This window comes from Varroa destructor, unplaced genomic scaffold (assembly GCF_002443255.2).
Source record: "Varroa destructor unplaced genomic scaffold, Vdes_3.0 BEIS01000004.1, whole genome shotgun sequence".
Lineage (NCBI taxonomy): Eukaryota > Metazoa > Arthropoda > Arachnida > Mesostigmata > Varroidae > Varroa > Varroa destructor.
In genome coordinates this window covers 31,862,793-31,883,454 of record NW_019211457.1, presented here as the reverse complement: position 1 = coordinate 31,883,454, position 20,662 = coordinate 31,862,793, and the positions used below count along the sequence as shown (strand labels likewise).

Sequence of the window (20,662 nt, the reverse complement as noted above, 5' to 3'; positions counted from 1 at the left end):
ACAAACAAATGTCAATGTACACTGCAGACTATGCTTAGACATTTTTGAGACGTTCAGGCTACCCACTATCTGATATGAGTAGTGTGCAATTTTCTGTTAATATTATGGAGTGAATTCTGTAAATTCGAAATAGTATATTATTTGCTTAATATTTTTTTCTCTTTCTCGTTGACATAAGCATGGTTCGGAGGAGTAAATATGTATCAAAATAGAGCTAAACAAGCTGGTAGTATAATGACACTGCCAACAGATGCATATCATTTATCTAATGTAATGTCTATGATCAGAACTTTGTACACTGCATCACGGTGCTTTCTTGAACAAATAATGTGTAACAATTTCGGTCGTAGCTGAAGACTAACATTCGTTATACTGGTGCTAATTGAGCATAAAGCCCTTCGTGTATCTCTGAAAAGACAAAGCGTTTTAAATAAAAAGCAATGTCTGATCTGCAAGTATCTGTCACCATACACCTCTAATATTAGAATCGGCTTCTACAGGTACTATTGTAGTTTTTCAAAGGGAATGAAAATTAGATTTTATCATAATTTTTTTTATAATAATTTGCTAACAGGTTTTGAATCTTCACTGAATCTGATGTCTGTAGCGATATACCCTCAGCGTAAACTTTCTTCCCACTCATAGCCTTTGTCACAGCGTCCCCTCAACATATACCTCGTAAAATTGTGAAATTGCGCGTCGTTGAGTATGGAGCTTGCTTGAAACGCTTATATGACGATCAAAAATGGTTTGGTTTCCAGGTGATCCATTATGGATCACATCCCCGTCAACCACGACGCGATACACTACATTGGTTGTGGGCTTGCAGTATGCTCGTTCAGAGTTTCTTACACGTGGCTAACGGCCCAGTAAGCGTATTTTTGGGGGGACTTCCTTCCGAGCAGCTAGTCTAACCTGCTGCCTACCTAACTAGCTGTTGTTAAACTTCAGGCGCTTTTGAACATATGCTCCTTCTTTTGAATTTTCGTCAAGTATCCCCCGTACCATCCCCCTTCACCTGCTGCTTTGTGCGTATTCCTGCCCCGGACAATCTCGTCTCGCCAGTGTCATACAGCCGCCAACCACTTCTATAACACTTTTCGGTACCGGCATCCTCGGCAAGTAGGCCGCAAAGATTCTACTGTGAAAACCCAAGTTACATGACTGGCTGGAACGCCATTCACCGCGAAAGGGTCTCGTCCTGCTGGAGCTTCCAGCTAACCAGGCGATCATCAGTGTCGCATTAAGAAGATCAGAGAAGATAGCTCTTTTTCTTCTGTTTCTCTATTGCCGCACTTTGTTGTAAACGCTGCCGTCGGAACAGCGCGACGCGACGAGAAGTTGTGGTTGGCGCACCACTTTCCTGCTAAGTTCTAAAAGTAATTTTAAACAGAAGTAGACCATGTCAGCCTGACTTATATACCCAGATGCACACATGTCGTAGAATTGCTACGACGGCAAATTCGTTTCAGGCAAGAACTAATACTGAAACCAGGACCTCCTGCGCGTTCTTAGCCACTGCAGGAACCGCACAACCGATGTCCGTTCTCGCAACGGTAGTGGCAGTAACAACGACGGCAGCGGCCTGTTCAACGGCGAGTGTAAACTTCCCTAGTGGCATGCTACGACCTTTCAGTTCCACCGACGTTGATCTATTTATGGTATCGGATAAGCCTCCAGGGGCGTATGTCCCTGGCAGGACTAGGCCAGCCTCTATCAGGCGGCTGCCGTTGATGCAACTGCTATTGTTGGTGTCGACGTTCAGGAAATGGCTGTAGAGTCGCTGCTTTTGCCATTGTAACGCAAGCATTTAAGGAAAATCAGTGCGTGTTTTGTGCGCGGCCTTGTCTAGGCGGCAGCGTTATGCTCTGGCGGACAGGAACCCGCGAATAAAGAAGAATAGTGTCGTTGAACATTGGCAGCAGAAAATTTCAATTATGCTGGCTGCTCCTGGCTGGCAGATTCTCCTCCTCCCAACTGTTCGATCTCGACGGATCGGGTCGGCTGGCGTGGAAACTGAAACAACCCAAGGAAAGAACCTAACTTCTTTCGTAGGCCGATCCATCGTTTATCCTGTCGATCCCGCCAACATAACTCTGCGTTGCCATCCTGAAACTATTAGATTACATTAGTACAGCGGCATAGAATTACAATCTTCGGTATACTGCATTGAGCCTGTACAAGCGTGCATATTTGATGGTGTCTTGGTGGTCTATGGTGCGACGGAATTTGCGGGGAGCGGGGGGGATTCGTGTCTGTGTGGGAGCCCAGGCTAAGTTTGTTCCTATGTCTAGTAGGTTTACAGAACCTGGAATTTTGGAAGGCTTAAGGCTTGTGGAATAGAATAGGCTGATCAAGGATATGTTTGTAAGTGACAGACATACCAAAGCCATTTCATAACTTTAAACCATTTTAAAGATGCGAATGCGTCGTCCTCTGCTATCGTTAGCAGAGGGTCATGCATCTACGTACAACTAACTGGAAATGACAGGAAATAGTTTATAATATATAGATGCGCAAGACGAAAGGTTGTACAAGTTCGCTTAACAACTTACATGTATGCATGAGAAAAATAAATTAATTTAAATAACAGCAGCTGTTTCGTACAATGAATATTTAAATCCTGCTAATAACTGAAATAGTTACTAGCAGGATTACCTTATTATCTGTTATTAACAGGAGCAACTTCTCATTTTAGAAGATAATTCTCATTGATCAACAACTATGTATATGCCCTGTTAGCAGTATTTGATTTGTATATTGACATTTGTAAAATATACACGCGTGATAGTGCGTATCAGCTAAGGTTGGTTTCGGCCAGTACGTTCCAACCATACTGGCTGTGCTCAGACAGCAAGGTCGTTTCCGCTTATCTCGAAATACGCATCCTTGAGGGTCCGTCCTAAGAAATAACATGGTGAAAAATCTACAACTCGTTATAATCATCAATGTTGATTCAGTAATGAAAAATATATATTATTACCTATTTCGTTTAAGGAATACTAGAGGCGTTTGGATAAAGTTTGGAGGATCACGTATTCTACAACGCTGAATGCTATTTTGACCGAGTGAATTTCGGCACTCCAAGCAAGAATCAACAATCGTGACCAATAATTGATGACTTGAACCATATGTCAAAGTAATAGACTGAATACTGAACGTGTGACGGAGGCGCACGTTTCATATGATACTGAAAGACTTATCAAGTGGAGACATACGGAGCTTGCGGAATCGTTGCGGGCCGTATGCATGAAAAGAAACACTTCCATCCGATACCCATCAATATCGTTACTAGCTTCCTCGATTTTTGTTCAGAAGACAGTGCACTTACACCAACTGACTGCAGTTTCACGCGACAATATTGCGTTCAAAGATCAACGTTTCTCTGCTACGAAACATAATCAATAAAACTTAAGAAGTTGACCCGTTCGGTGACTAAATACATCTTGTTTGTTTGCCCATTGTCCTTGTCATGGAAAATTGCGTACCTCTAATATCCTTGTTGGGTATATTACAGTTCGGGAATAGTTACCTTTTACCACTAGAAGACTTCAAAGCTGTGCTAAAGTTAGTCAAAACAAAAAGCAGGGTATTCAAACGCGTTCTTAGGTTTTTCTAGTCAGTGACTGAAAATGGGACAGCGCCACTCTAGAGAAAAAAAAAATGGGTAGTCGTGCCTCCGTTGCAGCTCACATGCGGAAGGAGACATTAAGAACCGTAAAGAATTCAAGATATCCAGAGTTTTTTTTGCCTGCTCCAAATTCAAGAAGCTTGTCCAAGTTGCTATTTGTTTTCCAGTGAAACAAAGCAGGAGGCAAGTGAATGCTTAGTTCGCTCAGAAAAAAAGGGAAGAAAATGAACGGAAAAAATGCGCGTACAGAAGGAAACAGCCATAGCCGATAGTCAGCCTTGAGAGCCCTGCGCTCTGAAGTCGTTTCAATTTGTGGCTTGTAGTGGAAAGAAGGGGCCAGAGAAAAAAATGTTGTCTTTATAGGAATTTTTCCGTTCCTTATTGGATTTTCGCGCTCATATTATGATCTTGTCCGATTCGCTTCCATAATGAATGATGGCGGAACGGTCTACGCTGTTACAGGCGCAACGTTATGCTTCATACACGAATTTCTTTTCCAACCGTACCCAGGTCAAAACACACGTACACTGTGACTGGTATGAGTTTTTCGAGACTAGCAGATCTTTAACAAGAGATCTAGGCTAAATCCATCGGAATAGTTTAATTCATGTTTTTGCAAAACACGAAAATACGCTATTCTTCGCGCTGTTTTGATAAGCCATTTTGGGCTTATTGAGCATAGCTTCGTTTAACGCTTTCTAAATAGATAAAGCTTTTTTTCTTATAAAGATACTGAGCTGAAGAAGCATTTTACCAAGTTATTAGGAGGGCATAAAACGAATAATAAAGAGTTACGATTGATTCACGCACTGGGTCACGGAAGTTCGAAAGGGCGCGCAGCGTTTATTAGGGCCGAATTTAGAGAGTATATTCAAAATAAACGTGAAAATTTATTCAATGTTAGCTCAACGAACTAATCACAACTCATTCAGAAAGTCGCCGCTGCTGTTTCTATTGATTTCCTAGTCGCCATCAGCCAGTCCTTTCTGTCACTGTTATGATGGCTCTCAAGGTATTGCCGTAGCATCTGGCAGGTTTCAGCGGCAGTCTGACAATTCAGGAAGAGACCCATAGAATGGTTTGGAAAAGTAGCCTCAAAAATCCTATTGACTTCAGCTTCGTCAGGTTCAGCGTTAATGCGTTACTCGATGTGGTCTGCCTAGAATGTAGCTTCTCTCTGCAAAATATAGCTTCTCAGGGGAAGAAGAAGAGAAGGAAGAAGTTGGTTCCTTTCTAGCACGTATAGCTTGGAAGTCTGTAACGTCACTGCCCTATCGAGTCGGCAGTTGACCTAGTGAGGCTGGCGATTTCACAGCACCGTTAGGGTTTTCCGCTTGAGCGAGTAAATGACTACGACTAGAGCTGCCAGTCGGGCCGTTACGATGACGGTTCAGGCGCAAGCGTTAGCGTAGGGTCTACTATACACAGCGTTGATGGTCACGACATACGGCCGCAAGACGCAAAAGCTTGCAGGACCCGTCAGTAAACCGGTATGCTTAATAATACTATAAAACCGTGCCCTTTGCTGCTGCTTCTACTGTTCTTGCAGCAGCAGCGGCGACCTTAGCTATTTCGTGCAAGCATTGCCACCTTCCATGCGACGCGAACCCGTCGTAGTAAAGCCGAGCAGTAGGCAAGCTTGCAAAGAGCAAGGCATACGTAGCCAGTATCGCCTGAGCTACGTGTTTATATGCGCGTATTTGTCGGGCTGAGGCGAAATCCGTAGGGCGGACGCAACAAATGAAAGGCCTTTAATTTTCTCAGGACATCATACGACCTTAGTTTTTTGGTTTCAGGGGCTCACGCAGCTGAAGGGGAAAAACCTCTACCAATATTATCTGAGGACAAAGCAAATGCTGCATTAGACGGCTAAGGGAAAGGGACGCTGACTTTTCGTTGAAGGGGCATCATCTTGGGACATTTCTGTAAAAAAAGCTCAACCTAACTAGGTTCATATGTAAGTCGTTCCGTTATTTTTGTATCGCCTGCGCTATAGCTACAGAAAAACCAAAGAGAGTCAGAGGCCTGGAGTCACCGTAAGCCCTTCAGAATAAATTGCTGAACAGAGTTACTGTTGGCCAAGGTAGTTATCAATGCCACAATCTCAATGTCTCATTATGATTATTCCATTTTTATCGGCAGGTTGGTCCTTACCTTATTATTGTTAGTAGTTTTTCATTATTTCGTCTTTATTATCATATTTTTTGATAATTGGTCATTTGACGTTATCGTAATCAGATGAAATTACAAACGTTAAAATATTGTGTCATTTTAAATCATGTCGGTTATATTTGGTACGTATAGGTAAAAGAATTTCGCATGACTACCATAATGACCCTGTTTTCCCTGTTATTTGCCCTTTAACTGGTCTTGGTTCTACCATAGCAGGTGCTAGTCGTTGGGGAACTGCAGCCATCGTCGTGGTACGAGCTGTTAGTGACTGCGCACAACGAAGCAGGCTTCACTGAAGAGGATTATCAGTTTGCCACGTTAACACCAAGCGGTGGCACTATACCACCTCCGCTTGCTGGTACCCGACAGGTAAATAAATACTGCATGGATATGCACAATAATAATAATATTGTTTACATACATCTATTATATATTATATATCATGGCGTTAGTTGAGCTAGAGCTATTTTTGATAAAACAGGTGAATATAACTAGGTAAACAGGTAGCGAGACACGACCTCTTGTACTTTCAGCGCTAAACAACGAATAAGTGCCATAATACTGTAATAGACGGATGATATGAAGCGGAACGCTCAGCCATGGTCTCGTCAAAATTTGAGAAATAACGACACTTCCTGCAATAGACGCTCTAGCAGAAAGTAATGATAACAGTCGGCGACCTATTATCGAGTTATAGTCGGGCGCGTGTCAAATTTGAGTCTCCCGAGGGGTTTGCTCCATAACCGGCACCAACTTTGAGATAGTCTGCTATAAGTATGAAATGTGGAAACTAGTAGGAAACCTGCCTCCACTACACGCACGTTTCCACTAATTGACAACGATTGCCCTTGCTAAATTTATTGATTCTTTGTACATTTCAAACCATTAATCATTTGTCTTCGATCCGTTTCATTGCTTTTCCTATACTAAGTGCTTTTTTCTAAAACCTATTGTAGCGTCATGAGCATGTTATTAACCTGTATCGGCTTTTTTCTGGTCTCATTTAAGGGACGAATCTCCCGATATTTTCCTTTGTCGTTCCATTCTCGACTAGGTATACATAAAAGTTGAATTTGCACAATCGTGTGCATCTATTTGCACTAAGCAGCTGGTACGACTAGGTGACAGCGTCAGTATGTTACTTTCCATATAAGATACAACACAAGTCGGAGGTCCTGCCGAATTTGAAGTGAGGCCCCTTGTCGCGTGCCGTCGCCCTGAGAAGGTACATATATCACCTTAAAAATTACTTTGGTGTCGTCATTGACCTTTCTCTTCACCAGCGAAGAGGACCGTAAAAGCACCGCCGCCATTGTGCCTTCGTAGTCGGTTTTGAAGCGTAGAGCCATAACGCGTAGACTCGAGCTGGCGTGTGTCCTTAGAAAAACCAACGAGTGCTTTTCTATTTGCTTGTCTTCACTCTCAGAAAACAGCGGCAGTTTCCATGCTTCTAGAGCTTCTGCCTGAATAAAAAGCCCGCACACAATGGAGTTAGACCTTAAGGTTGTTCGATGGAAGCTACCTACCTCTTGCGTTTGCTACTCCTTCTATCAATATCTTGCCTGCGCTACAAGGTGACATAGATTGCTGTTTGCTCTTCTGTGCTGCACCAAGTACAATGTTTTTCAACCGTTAGAAAACTTGTAAAATATAGCAACCCAGATAGTCTTCTCCGACGTCATGTTGCATCGAAATTAGAAGGTAACAAAAAGTTGCAAACAACTTCACCTTAATAGAATATTAAGGAATCTTATCTCGCTTCCATGAAGTCTGAGTAAAGGATTTAGGTGAATACTTAAAACAATTTACTTCTAAGAAGCTGCCCATCGTTGCATATGTTCCCATCTTAACACCTTAATAGAACCTTCTTTTGTATCACGATAAAGTTTTAACTAATAGCAATGGTCTCCTAGATTATTCCTGGGGCTTTAATAAATTAGCTTTATAACAACAGGTAACATACCATAATTGAACGTAGTATGTCTACAGAATCGACTTATGGGAAATTAATATGCTATGAGTATATAATATGAGTATACATATACACGCAAGACTGTGCTGTCTACAGTTGGCCATAGCTATTTATGCGTGTTATGATTTCTCTAACCTATTTTCCTGCAATTTTTTTTTATTACCATCGCCACTGCAGGTATCAATGCTTCGCGATCCAGCCGTTCTAGTTCCTGTATTGTGCGCCGCGACCGTCGTCATACTGCTCATCTCAGCCGTTTCCCTTCTCTTCATGCGGAATCGACGCGGTCATCCGCATGGCCATAGTAACGACATTTGTAAGTGTTCATATTCTTCATCCATCTTTTTGCTGACAGAAAAATACGATGTCCGTTAACGTCGATTTAACGTGGCTCCCAACACGTTCTATCTTGCGAGACAGAGCACGTTCCACTGAAATGCTGTGTGTAAAAAGTTATATGAGTAAATTGTGAACAGAATGCATTCTAAGTAGTTGTTGAATAGGGGGGCTCAGCTATGGAGAGTGAAGATCTAGTGTGGTTTTCGCTTAGAAAAACATTCAAGATAGCTGTGTGTATCGAACCTCCGGCGGTGGTGTCAGGATGATGTCACGGCGATTTTAATAGAAATAATGCTTCGTACATTAGAAGGCGTTTGCCTTGGTGTCCTTTTGAATATTTCGCATTTGTTGTCATAGTAAATATATCAACGGATAGCCTGTGGTTACAACAGTGGATAGAAGCGGTGAGTTCATGAGACGCAATAAGTGCCACTACAGTATAAATATATGTTTCGGAGAACACGAACTCGAAGCGATCCTCTGCAGAGTCGTGTAGAGAAAGACGTCAAAGAAAAGACCTATTGGAAAGCTAAAAAGCACTGGGTAAGACGATGCCGAGGAAAAAGGTTTGTTAACGACAGTGAGCCTCGCGAACCAGGCGTTCACTGTCAGATTCAAAGGACTGCTCCGATTCGCAAGTAACCCAGCTCCAAACTCTTTTTAAACAACCGGCGTCAGCAGAGCTTTGCCAGTTAGGCCGCGGCCTCATAGGACCATGGACCTCAGGGGCTCGGCCCCGCGCACTTACGGTGCTCGAACGGCAACAGTAGCGGCGGCTCTGGCGATGCACACGATTTCCATGTGAAAAGCGTTACCTTGAATGCTCTCATCAAGCAAACAGCGCTTGTTCACGGAGTCAGTACAATGTGTATATCTCTACGACTGAAGCCTGTGCGCGGACAGTTGGCTGTACAAACCACTTGCAGTCAGGCCCCAAGGCCCGTAGTGGCGCACTAAGCAAGTCAGAACATGAAGAGCATTTAGGCGTGGGGCTACGCTATGCACAGGCCCCTCGGGAGAAACGTGAGACGAAATGGGACACAGCGTGGCATGACTGTGTTCTGCTTAGTGTAACCAGATCGACGACGGCGAGGAAGCGAGCAACTGAATGTCATCTTCGCCCATACACGTCTGCGTTAGCTCCATAGCGGATCCACGGCCAGAGGGTCTCAAACCGTCATTCACATCATGCTCCTTTCTTCGGTCCCGTTCAGCGATGCGATTCGATAGCTCACTGAATCGAATCTTGACTGCTTATCGACAAATGATGCCGCCTATTCCCAGGTCGCCGCGCTGTTAGTTACGCCGTCCACGCAACAACGAAGGAAAACAGACGAAAGCTCTTGCTCTAGCTCCGCTGCCGTTGGAGGCAGAGTTGCTCAAACAGAAAGGAGACAAATAACATTGAAAGACCGAATGTGTATATTTTGTCAAATTATATAGATCAATGCAGTAGTCTATAGCGTCGTTTGTTTCTTTCACATGATATTAAATACATTCGATCACAAGTGCCATCTATTAACATAGTTGTGAACTCTACTCGCGCAATACATATATATATATATATATATATAGGAAAATTGACGCACACATTAAGCTTATTAAATCCCGTATATATGCAGGTATCAGCAGGAATGACCCACTGCATCGTTATGAAGTCAACGAAATGGGCTATACAATAAATATCCGTCACTTTTCACACACGTTGGTAAAACACGTTGGTGTTGCAGGTGTCCATGTGACCTTCCCGTTGAACGAGACCGTTGGAGACAGACCTCAATAATTAATATGCCTTTTATAGCATTTGTAGTAGCTTTAATTAAGAGTAATACTGACGATAGATTGAACAGTTAATATTAGACAGAACTGCTTGTTTTTTTTTAGCTTACAACGATCTTATCAGAGTTGCTATGGTCATCATTGCTTTGTCGTCTCTAGATCCCGCATAACTTTAAATGTGCATGGTCTCTAGCGTGCCTAACGTCACTGTTACTATAAGTTGATGTACCGGAACTTAGCGCTCAGTCAATATCAGTTCCGTTGATAATACGTTGATTGTCCGCATAAATACGTAAAACTACTTACTTTACAGTGACGACTTCATGCCGTCTGTAGTGGTCACAACCTGAGAAAGGATTTTTTTACGTTAGGCTCATACTGGATCTATAGTCTGCCTATTTGAATGCAAATGTCGAAGCGTAAGCTTCGCTCGTGGAACATATCAGTGCTTAGAGGCACGAAACGAAATTAAATTGACCCGTAAAATGACGTGTACTAGCATTGATTTTTTGTATCACAAAAAGCTGTATATTAAAATACTACATAATGCAATTAACATAATCATCCAGTTACTATAGACTTATGGTTTGCTTCCTTGCAGCCAACAATTATTTGCCTTCCGCTAGTCAGCATTCTTTCGCTATTTCTATCTCCTGGCAGCACCAAACGTTCAATCTATTTGTGTACAAGTATCGTATGTCTACGTAGTTGTATGCATTTGTCTATTTGTTTGTCCAGCAAAGAGCGCCTTGGGCCTATGGACAGTAGGTGCGGCACACAGGAACAGGGGCTAGGGGCGAAAGATAAAAGGAAGTCATAAAATGCCTTGCTGTTACATCCATAGCTGTGTGTGCTACTGTGAAGGCACCGACTTGTCCTATACACTTGCGAAATGTCCGTAACGATAAATCGACTGGGATGAACTTGTCGTTGTTGTATCAGCCAGAGAGTAAACGGAAGCGGCTAGCTGAAAGGAGCTAGATATAGGAAGACGGTGTGTATATCGGGAAGACTGTAGAAAGCCACTAAACTACATTGCTAGCAAGAGTGCCGAGATGGAGCTGTTTCGTTCGTGAGCGTTACATTGCAGTTTCTTCTGTCCACCATTTAAACGTGTCTTGTTGTAATGGTTCTGGTAGCCTGTTCCTCGCTAGCAAGTCTACCGTGTCACTTGTCGAATTTTCCTGTGCTTCCCCCGGCCTGTCGTTAGGTTCTGTTGTTATCGCCTGCGGTGCCCCTCGAACAGTACCCGATGGCTATCGCTGGACTCCTTCTGCTACCGGGAGCTCGGGTTTATTTTCAGCTTTTTGGACCTCTTTTTCTTTTGCCACGGTTGCTGTTTTTTGGGTTCTTTCTACAATTTTTCCTCTTTCATCCCTTTTTTCCTTTTCCGTTAGTTGATTTGTTTGGTCGCCCTGCGCGTCTGCGCCGCTACTTTTGCCGCTAGTCGCCCGAACCGCCCATATGGCCATGACCCGTCTGGCTTCTGCCCCCGTCGGCATTGCGTTCCGGCTAGAAACCAATTTATTCTATCCAAAAAGAGGAATAATAAAAAATGGCGACATCAGGGTGTATACACCTGCCCTGTTCGTCCCCCAATTTGTGTTGTGTCGCATTGGCTGAACTTCAGGCCCCTGACTGTTCGTGGTGGTTGCGGTCTGACATCTATGGAAGACTACAGGCAGTTGTGAGTGGTGAAGCCCATTGACAACAACAGCAGTATTGGAACAAGTATAGTTCTTTGGCGTCGGTAACGTGGCCAGGGGTTCGGGTCCAGGTTTGAGTCTGGAAGTGGGACTATTTACACCTTTTTTATTCGGCTGACGTGTATCGCAGTATTTTCCACTCTTTATAGACAGATGGACCTACGCGGGGTCGTAGATACGGGCGGTAAAGTACACCTTCACAAGCATACTTACACAACAGGCGAAATCGAACGAGCCAACCGATTGCCGCACACGTTAACCTACCTGGCATGCACTTTTCGTATTTGCCTGATTTTCTCAATAAGGTGCAGCTCCCCGACGCATAGGGATTCGTTCAGCTAATGCCATTCGTCCCTGCACAAGTAGAACAATCAGGCTGGGAACAGTCTGTCAGATAAGATAGACGCAGGAGGCGGCTGCCGCTTTTGGAGGATGGTATTGTTGTTTTTATGATTGTTATTATTGCCGTAACGAATGTCAGGCCGCCCGTTGAGAAGCCGACAAGGAGGACGCCGCCCGTTGAGAAGCCGACAAGGAGGACGCCGCTGGCTTATTGCCCCTTAGGAACCCGCAAGTAGAAGAAACAACCAACTAAGCCCTTGCTACGACAAGACTTAAGGATGTGCATCCCATACCGGACTCTACCCTCTAAAGGTTGAAGTGATGGTTAAGGGGTGAGGTTTTGTTAGGCCGCGTCTGTCGTGGTCAGAGAATCCTGCGTGCTTGTCCCTACCTGCTCCTGCCTCTAGCTTTAAAAAAAAAATGAGAAGGACACAGGAGATAAAAAGTGATAGATAAAACAGATATATACGTTCAAGTGATGACGAGCCAAGCTCCAGCCGAAGACGAAGAAAAACAGGATGAAATGCGGCAAAATAGCAGTAGACGAAAGGATGGAAACATCCAAAGGTCTAAGAAAATAGGGCGAAAGGAAGTACGTCAGAAAAGCAATAGCAGTAGCAGCTGAGAAGCTGTGCACGTCACCGTCGCATCAAGAGCGGACGTTGGTAGCGAGGGCAACGGCTGCCCATACTTCACGGAACTGGCCATAGGGGCAACGTTTCCACAGAGCCACTCACCCATCCAAGCCGAAGCAGAACGGCTGAATCGCAAAGGGAAAGGAGGAAGTACAGCGAGAAGTACTATGAAAAAGGCAATGGAACCTGAGTAAATAGGCAAGGAAGGTAAGGGAGATAGAAGAAAGTGGAATAGTGGGTTGTATATCGTCTTCCCTTCCAAGAGAAGAATAGCCTAGTTCAACGCCAACCGGCCCAATCCAGCCTAACTCGGCAAAGCGCCGGTCTTGTCATAATCAGGTCCTGGCGGCGGTGGTAAGGCTAAGGGTAGTTGTCGAAGGTGCGTTTGCAGGCGGAAGGAAACAGGACAAAGCCCAACCCGCTTTTCTTTGTGGCCTGTCGAAGGCCAATGGTAAAAGCAAAGGAGCAGCCAGCCAGTCAGCCTACCGGTTTGTGTAGTCTACCATGAGTAGGCCATGGCTATAGTTAGTAGAAATATGCAGTAGAAGAATACTAGCTATGTAGGCCGCCGTCGTTCGAGTTGAGACGCAAGCACCCGCTTGGCCCTAGTGCATGATTGATATCTGTGCCACCCGCCACCGACAGAGCTCTTGCAGATACTTGGGGAGCCAGCGTAGCCTGAGCTTACCGCGACGCTGTGCGTCCTTCTACCATTACTTCTTCTGAGGATGCTCCGAGGGCCACCGATGTGCTCCAGAGAACGCGGCCTGAGAAATACGACGGGAAGGCAAAATAGAGACAGAAATGGTTAGAGCGAAGGCCAGGACAAAAAGATGAGAGGGCTGATGAGAAAAGTGACTCCACTGCCTTGAAGACTATCATTGCCAGGCAATAAGCAGGCCTAGAAGACGTTGCAAGCAGCGGCATTCGATCGAACAGCCAGCTTGAGTTCCGTCGGGTTTTGGGACTTCGCGGCGAACCGTTCTTTTGCTGAATGACTTCCCGGTGGAAAGAATATCTTCATAGATTTCTTAAATCTGAGTTCGAGTAACGATGAACTAGTGATCGATCAAAACTGAGAAGTTGAAATTGAGAATTGTTCGAACTAACAGTTGTTAGATTATTACGTACGTAAATGTTTAGATGCATATGTTATTACTTTAGCGCTTCGTATTGAAGCTTACGTTCGTCGTTTACTATTCTTTTATCATAGGTCAGTCACGTGAGGATTTGTCAATGAACACATACGGGAAATGCTCGAAAGATCCTGTTAACGATATCATGTACAATAATGATCACGAGACTTTATATTGCCCATATGCAGCACAACAAGCAGCTGAAGCGTTCAATTTCAAAGGTGACATGGTAGCTGAGACCTTGAGAAGGGTCGCGAAGAACAAAGAACACACCTACGAGGTACCTCATCGAATCAGGGTGAGACTCAGTTGTTTTTGACCGGATTGATCTTCATTTGTTTTAACAATTTATAAAGGAACAAGGAAGGGCAAACCTAACAAGACGAGCAGGTTTTAAATGTCTTTGCTTATCGACAATAGGTGGCCCCTTAGCTCAATAAAAACAAGGAGACCCGCTCAATACAAGGCCTTCGTTAGTGTTTATGATGCGTCTGTGCGTCTTTTGTCTGTTTCACAGGCTGTGCAACAAGGTTACTGCAATGGAGTGTCATCCTCAGCCACGTTAGACCGCACAGCGATGGGTCAAACCCCGAAACAGAAGTATCGCCCTTTATCGCTAGGTCGGTCGTTCGACCAGGATCTGTTTGAAGAGGATCTTGAAGGTGGGTCGCTGTACTGATAGAAAAGAGGGAAAGCGCTTGCGTAGCTTAAGAGCCTCCTCATCTTTCTTTTTGTTCTCATTTCCCCTTCACCAGTGCCGCTTTACCGTCGCTGTAACTATCAAATCAATACAATATCTGATATGACTACTTTCTATAGCCATCCACTGGAGTTCCCTCGAGTTTGTCCAACAGCCTTACCAAAACCTGGAAAGTTTAGCGATGCTCGCTTTTTTTAGATCCCCCCCCCCTCCGCTTGTACGCTTTGGGCAGAAGACGAGAAAAACTTGCTGCACTCGCTTCAAAGCCTTGGGTAAAGGCTGCTCCGAGGTGAAGAGGTTGAGCCTTTACGACCGCGAATCTGCTGGTAGCGCTTTTTAGGCTAAAGACTCTTTAACAGCGACTGCCTGCTTTTCAATTCCGTTCTTCGTAGTTAGCTAGCTAGTTTGGTGTGCATTGAACTTCCGCTGTTGTGGTGTCCAGATCGGTTTCGCCTCGCTTTAAAGTCAGGTCGCGAGGATTAGAAGCCGACCGAAGCCGAGGTTGACTGCTTGCTTCCTAATTGGCTGGGGTTTTACAAGTGGAATTGCTCTGCAGGGCAGAAAGCAGTGGACTTCTTCGCCTGAAGGGGTGGACACAGTCCGTGCAATAGAGCACTAGAAAATGAAGGGGAAACTTGGAAGTGACGCTTGGACGAAAAGCACAAGCGGAGTTAATGTCCGTATGACTGCTCTCTCTATCTTGTCTTTGGCATCCATCTATGAGCGGTGTTAGTTTTACTAACACCGTTAACTTTAGTCATAGTATTAGATTCATTTAGTGAGGCACACCGTGAGGAAGATTAGTCACTCCTAAGCTAGTCGCATGTAACTGAGTTTTCCAGGGTTCTTATCGTAAGCATATCATGCATATTCTGAATGTCAATGAGTTGGCTAGAGAGTCCATGTGATATTGGAATGCTTAAAGGTGATTGTAAAGTCTGTACGCCATCAGCAACCTTTAGCTCATCTTCAGCAAATGTTAGCAAGTCCAACTTGATTTTAGTTGATAGGTAACGAACAACTTCTACAACTGATGGCCCTTCAACGTGTTTTGCAGAATGCAGTAGTGTTGTATATATAGAGGTATCCTAATCGCAAGCGCTGCAAACGCGCTTCGTCCGTGTCTAGTCTAACAACCTGCGTGTGGGTACATATATGTACGTGTTTAGCGGTGCGCGGTGCACGTATCAAAATACCCGAAACGCAAACCAGTACGATGCATGGGTCAAACGTAGCAAAGCTGCCGTGATACTTACAAAATATAGAGCAGCCGGCTGTCCACTTAGTAGTAAACCGTGTGAGTCTAGCTATAATAACGGTATTATATCGACAAAACGCCATAAACAACACCCGGTTATCCAACATCATTGCTTAGCCTTATGTGTATAGGTATTTTTACCTAAAAAGTATATTCTATAGTATTAAATTTCAATTTTAAATTGTACGTTACTGGAACTGGTCTTAAGTTGGTGTTATCATCAATTGTGCTAGTGACTTCATTAGTGCAACTGGCGTCAGTAGGTCAGCTATCCTGAATGGAAGACGAAATTTCAAGTGTTCTTTAGAATGATTAATCCTAGCCCACGACGGCATATTAGGTCAGTGATACTCTTATGGACAGGCGCATATAAGCCTTAGTCTACTTACAACCGCTCGTGTCAATGCTAAACCACGCACATGTGTTTGTCCATGGGTGAAAATGTATAAAACTTCTATATAAAATAGTTCGTCGGGATGACCTTTAGGAACTAGGTCAGTGTCCGTTCTGTTGCTTGTGCTTACTAGCGAAAGTTTTTGACAAAAATAACAATATCTATCATGACGACAATAATTCCTTTGTTTTAACACGCCTACCGCCTTTTTATCCTTCGCCGTGTTTCCCTCACTAAACGTCATCGCTTGTAGTAGCGATAGCAACACGAATAGACGCCGGCCATTGTAACGTTCAATAAGGACGCTATGTTACGAGTACTGTTCGATCAGACCCATTGCCACCACACCCACTGCCACGACTAACTCCGTCAATACTGCTCTGTCGGTTCGAATCCTGACTATCTAGTTTTGGAACCCGTGCTTACTTGCACATACATACACGCACAGATACTCGGACCTATACTCCCACAAAAGGAGTTCCCATAGTTCTCGTTCGGAAAGTTCCCATAGTTCTCGTTCGGAAAGTTCGCACTGTTTGGCAGCGGCTGTATTCTTTTATCCCTAGTATTGGCCGGGCATATTCTGTAGACCTTGCCTCGACGTCGCTTCTCACTTTGTTTTGGCCAAGTTGACTGGCGTATCCTGATTTATATTGATAGAAAACGAAGAATAAAAAGGCAACTGGGAACAAGCAAAGGCTTCACTGTGAGGAACTCCGCCAGCAATGGCCCTCCCGTGGGGCAATCTGGAGCGGAATGCACGCGGTGCATTTTTTATTGCTGGCGCTTTGCCCGCCCTCACCGTATCGTACTGGTTGCGAGCGTTCTTCTCACCGTGAGCCTCATACCAATTCCGACGATGTTGCTTCCGCTGCAGATCCTCCTCTTCTGCTGGGGGCAACCATTGAGCAATCTTTTCGTGGCTCGTTCGTCATAGACATACGCCCCCATAGTCTTGCCGAGAAAATCCGGCGTTGGTGCGTCCCGTGAAGGAAATTGTGAGTGATGATGAAAAGGAAAAGCTATAGATGGAAAAGAGGAAAAAGAGGACTGTGCCGCGAGATCCGAATACAACTAGCGCTGGCAACAGCCGAGCAGAAGGAGGCACGCGTAAGGTTAGTTCCAGAAAGCCGGCAGGCATAGATGTGAACTACGCGTCCGTCTCGTTATTGCACCTATGTATGTCAGGACACGGAAGCCCAGAGACTATTGTAGCGCAATCAGACACATAAATAGGTTTGTGCTTTTCTTATTGTCCTGTATTTTCATTGTACTCATACGTATCTCCAATTTCGTGAGTGAACTTATTATCACAAACACCTTAACTGTGAGCGCATGGAAGGAAAAAGCCTTAAAGCACGCTACCACTCGCTGCAGGACAATGGCCAATAATGCGCACAGTACGGCTACAGAATTAGCAAACTGACGAAGAAGGAGGCGATGCCTGGAAGTGAATGCAATTTTCACTGCATTTCTACGCGCCTCTAGTGCCAAGTATACAGATTTCTTTGCATTATTGCATTGCAATGGAGACTTGTCTTGCAGTGGACAACCTTTGCGTTCATTTGCACCGATGTTTCTCTGACTTCCTTTTTCATTATTCCCCTATAATACAATTAGAGGAATTAACAAATTAGGCAGTGAGACGAAAAGGGCCATGCGCAGGAAGCTGAACGGAGAAGGAACGAATAGTCCTGTAAAATAACCGGGAACAGAGCTGGGCGCCATAAAAAACCGAACACCAGCCACAGCAATAATAGAAAGAAACAAACAATAGTACGAAAGGCCTTCCATTATCAGCATGAACGCCTACGCCCAAAGCCCTTCCGCTAAAGGTTCTTCTTTTTTCAGTATTTTCGCCAAAGGCTATTGGCCCGAGATAGTCCGAGGCAAAACCCTCCTTAAGTAGGGTAACGATTGACGAGCGATGAACGCATAGAGTTAGCGTTCCCATTGCGTGCTGATTCATGATGAAACAGCGCTCACGGCACCCTTACCATTTTCATTTCTAACTGTAAGGTTAGAGGAAACGGGATAATGGAAGGCGGAGCACTGCGTTGATGGTTGGGATCGATACGATGTGTGACGGAAGGAGGTGATGGACTGGTAAAGGAACGCGGTGCAGGGGAAACTGCAACGGAAGGGGAACCAGCCGTGCTTCGTTGAACTCCATTGGGGCGCGTTTCAAGGTGGCGATAAGAATGATGCAAGTGTGATTAGTAAGTAGTTATTTGTTAATGAATAGGAAGGTTGTAAAGGGTTAAAATGGGATAAATGCGCTGCTGCTGCGGGATAAAGAATGAGTGTGGAGGGATGATTGGAGCCGATTGACGGCAATATCAAAGTGGAGGTAGCAGAACGCTGATACAGATCGGGAGTTTCCCAGCTATTTCCTCCAATAAATAGGAGCAATGAAATGGGCGACAATGACATCACTGACCGGTAAAGTGATGATCGGTCGGTAATTTTGCTACCAGGAATGAGAAGCTTCACATTTAGAGTCAACGAGAGAGAACGGAACCAAAGTCATAGTTTCGTAATTGGGAGCAGGCGAGAGATAGTGGGGGAGCAGAAGGGAGATAATGCGTTAGTGCTACTTTCCTTTGATAAGATCTGTTATTTAGTTTTCTTAAATGCAATTGGCCTTAAATTTTCCTCATAAAGCTAAAATTGCTCCAATTTTGTTTGCTAAGGCTGACCGCGGTTAGCCATTGCTTGACCTAATGCTGCTTCCCCCACATAGTCTGTATCATAAGTATGTTAACATAACTACTGCCCCGTCAAACGTAGTTGACCGTACTCCGCCACACTGGGTACGTGGCAGAAGACACGAACTCAATTAACGAACTTCTGACGCCACTGCCCCCACTGAGCCCATATGTTCGTCCGTGTATACTTACCACCCATGTGCAAAAGAGGATCTACTTTGAACACTTTGAAATAAAGAGTGCCTAGTAGAGAAGTTGGGTGATGGTAATGGTTGTCTTGGTAGTGAAACTTTCTCGGCTGGCTTACTCCAGTCCCTAGCCTATGAATAGCTATTGTATGCAATTCTACTCTAAGTATTTGCCGGTTCGACTCTATCGATGGAATCCTCAGTGGACCTAGTTACCCTCGGCACAGTACAATACAAAATTATATAGGGGCCCGGGTTCTAACAGCTTAAAGGAATCGATACCAAGCAGCAGTGACAGCAGCACTTGGCGGCAGGATACAAAAGATCGAAAACTGCTAACTGTCAGAACTGATAGTAGCGAAGATGGTAAAATTAGGTTGGCTCCTTGCTGCGGTAGGCTCCAGCTGAAAAAAGATACCCAGTGCCCCATTGTTCCAACATTATACTTCAGGTTAGCATCGGCACTGTACCTTGAAGTTCAACTGTTTAAAAAAGATATTTAAAGAAAAGAAAAGACGTGCGTTGATTGCATAACTAACACAACCAGCCTATAGCGTCTAAAGCGAGTGTCGTGCTATCGTGGTGCTCACTGAATAAGAAAGGAATCGTGGGGTGGGCGATATTTTTACAGGGTTGAATTATCTAAAAGAATTAGGTTGGGTGGAGGAAGTAGACGAGACCTAGGTTTCGAGTATCGTATAGGTGGAAATGGCTGCAGTGTATTTTTCAACCGCTTTCCACTTATTTTGCTGTAGACGGGTGAGCCTTTTCGGTGTTTGGCAGCAGCAAACGATGACGCTACAAGGTTACGGCAAGATTTCCAGAATGGCATGAAGAAGGCGAAGGTTAAATTAGAAAAAAAAGGGGGGGGGGGGCTGGGGAAAACTGCCCTGTCATATATGATAGGAGTTCCTAATCGAGCTAACAGCAGAAACAGAATGGGGCTGACTGCAGCTGGTGGAAACCCATGAAGAGGGAAGCGCCGTTGAGGGCGCTGGTAGTGCCGGGGTGATACACCTGGAAGGTAATTTACCAGCCGCAGACGCGCCAGAGATCAGAGCAGAGCGGATAGGCGGACGCCGAGCTCGTCGAGATTCGTCCGACGTGTTCCTCGATGTTTTTCCCTGCCGACTACCTCGTAGTTTTTCTTGCTGAATCTCATTTTCAGAGGGTGCAATAAATGAAGAATTTTTCTTCCACCCCGCCTTGGTAGCAGCGTTTGTCATACGATCGAGCTTGACGTGCCAATGCCCGTACGGGCGGATCTGAGCCAATGAAGCGCAATCTGAGGCAAGACTGCGATGGTAGGCAAGCGAACAGCCCTCTGACAACAGCAGGGTAAACCGTAGTAAACTGCCAAATCATCTAGCATCGACTGCATGAACTGGTTAACTAGATGTTTCAGCCGTAGCTGCGTAGTTATGGCTACAAACCAGTCGATTTCTTTTTTGGTAAGCCAAGCGCTGGTGAAAATCTTGCAGTGCCTTTTACTATTTTTGAGGCTCGTTGCCCATTTTGGATAACGTATGGTTGCATGTAGGTATTTGTCTGTGAGTGAAAGTAACGATGTTCCAATTACACGTGCCGACAATATGGCGGCTGCGATCTTCGAGGGTCGTAGCTAGATCTGGTAGTCATTGGCTATACGAATGATATGCAGCTGTTCGCTATATGTTTATGGAAACACTTCCGAATAGGTTTT

At 44.6% G+C, this 20,662-nt stretch overlaps 1 protein-coding gene across 12 annotated transcripts in view; it reads left to right on the top strand.

Annotated features, from left to right (window-relative positions):
• The window catches only part of LOC111250466 (cell adhesion molecule Dscam1-like), a 306,297-nt gene that overhangs the window by 276,336 nt on the left and 9,299 nt on the right, over positions 1 to 20,662 (top strand). For 10 of the 12 annotated variants that reach the window (XM_086988683.1, XM_086988682.1, XM_086988680.1 and 7 more), the window contains 4 exons: positions 6,017 to 6,172; positions 7,953 to 8,091; positions 13,790 to 14,010; positions 14,230 to 14,374. In XM_086988683.1, the coding sequence (XP_086844809.1) occupies positions 6,017 to 6,172; positions 7,953 to 8,091; positions 13,790 to 14,010; positions 14,230 to 14,374 (661 nt within the window). The remainder of the gene's footprint in view (positions 1 to 6,016; positions 6,173 to 7,952; positions 8,092 to 13,789; positions 14,011 to 14,229; positions 14,375 to 20,662) is intronic. The other 2 variants (XM_022805780.2, XM_086988687.1) reach the window with 1 other exon arrangement.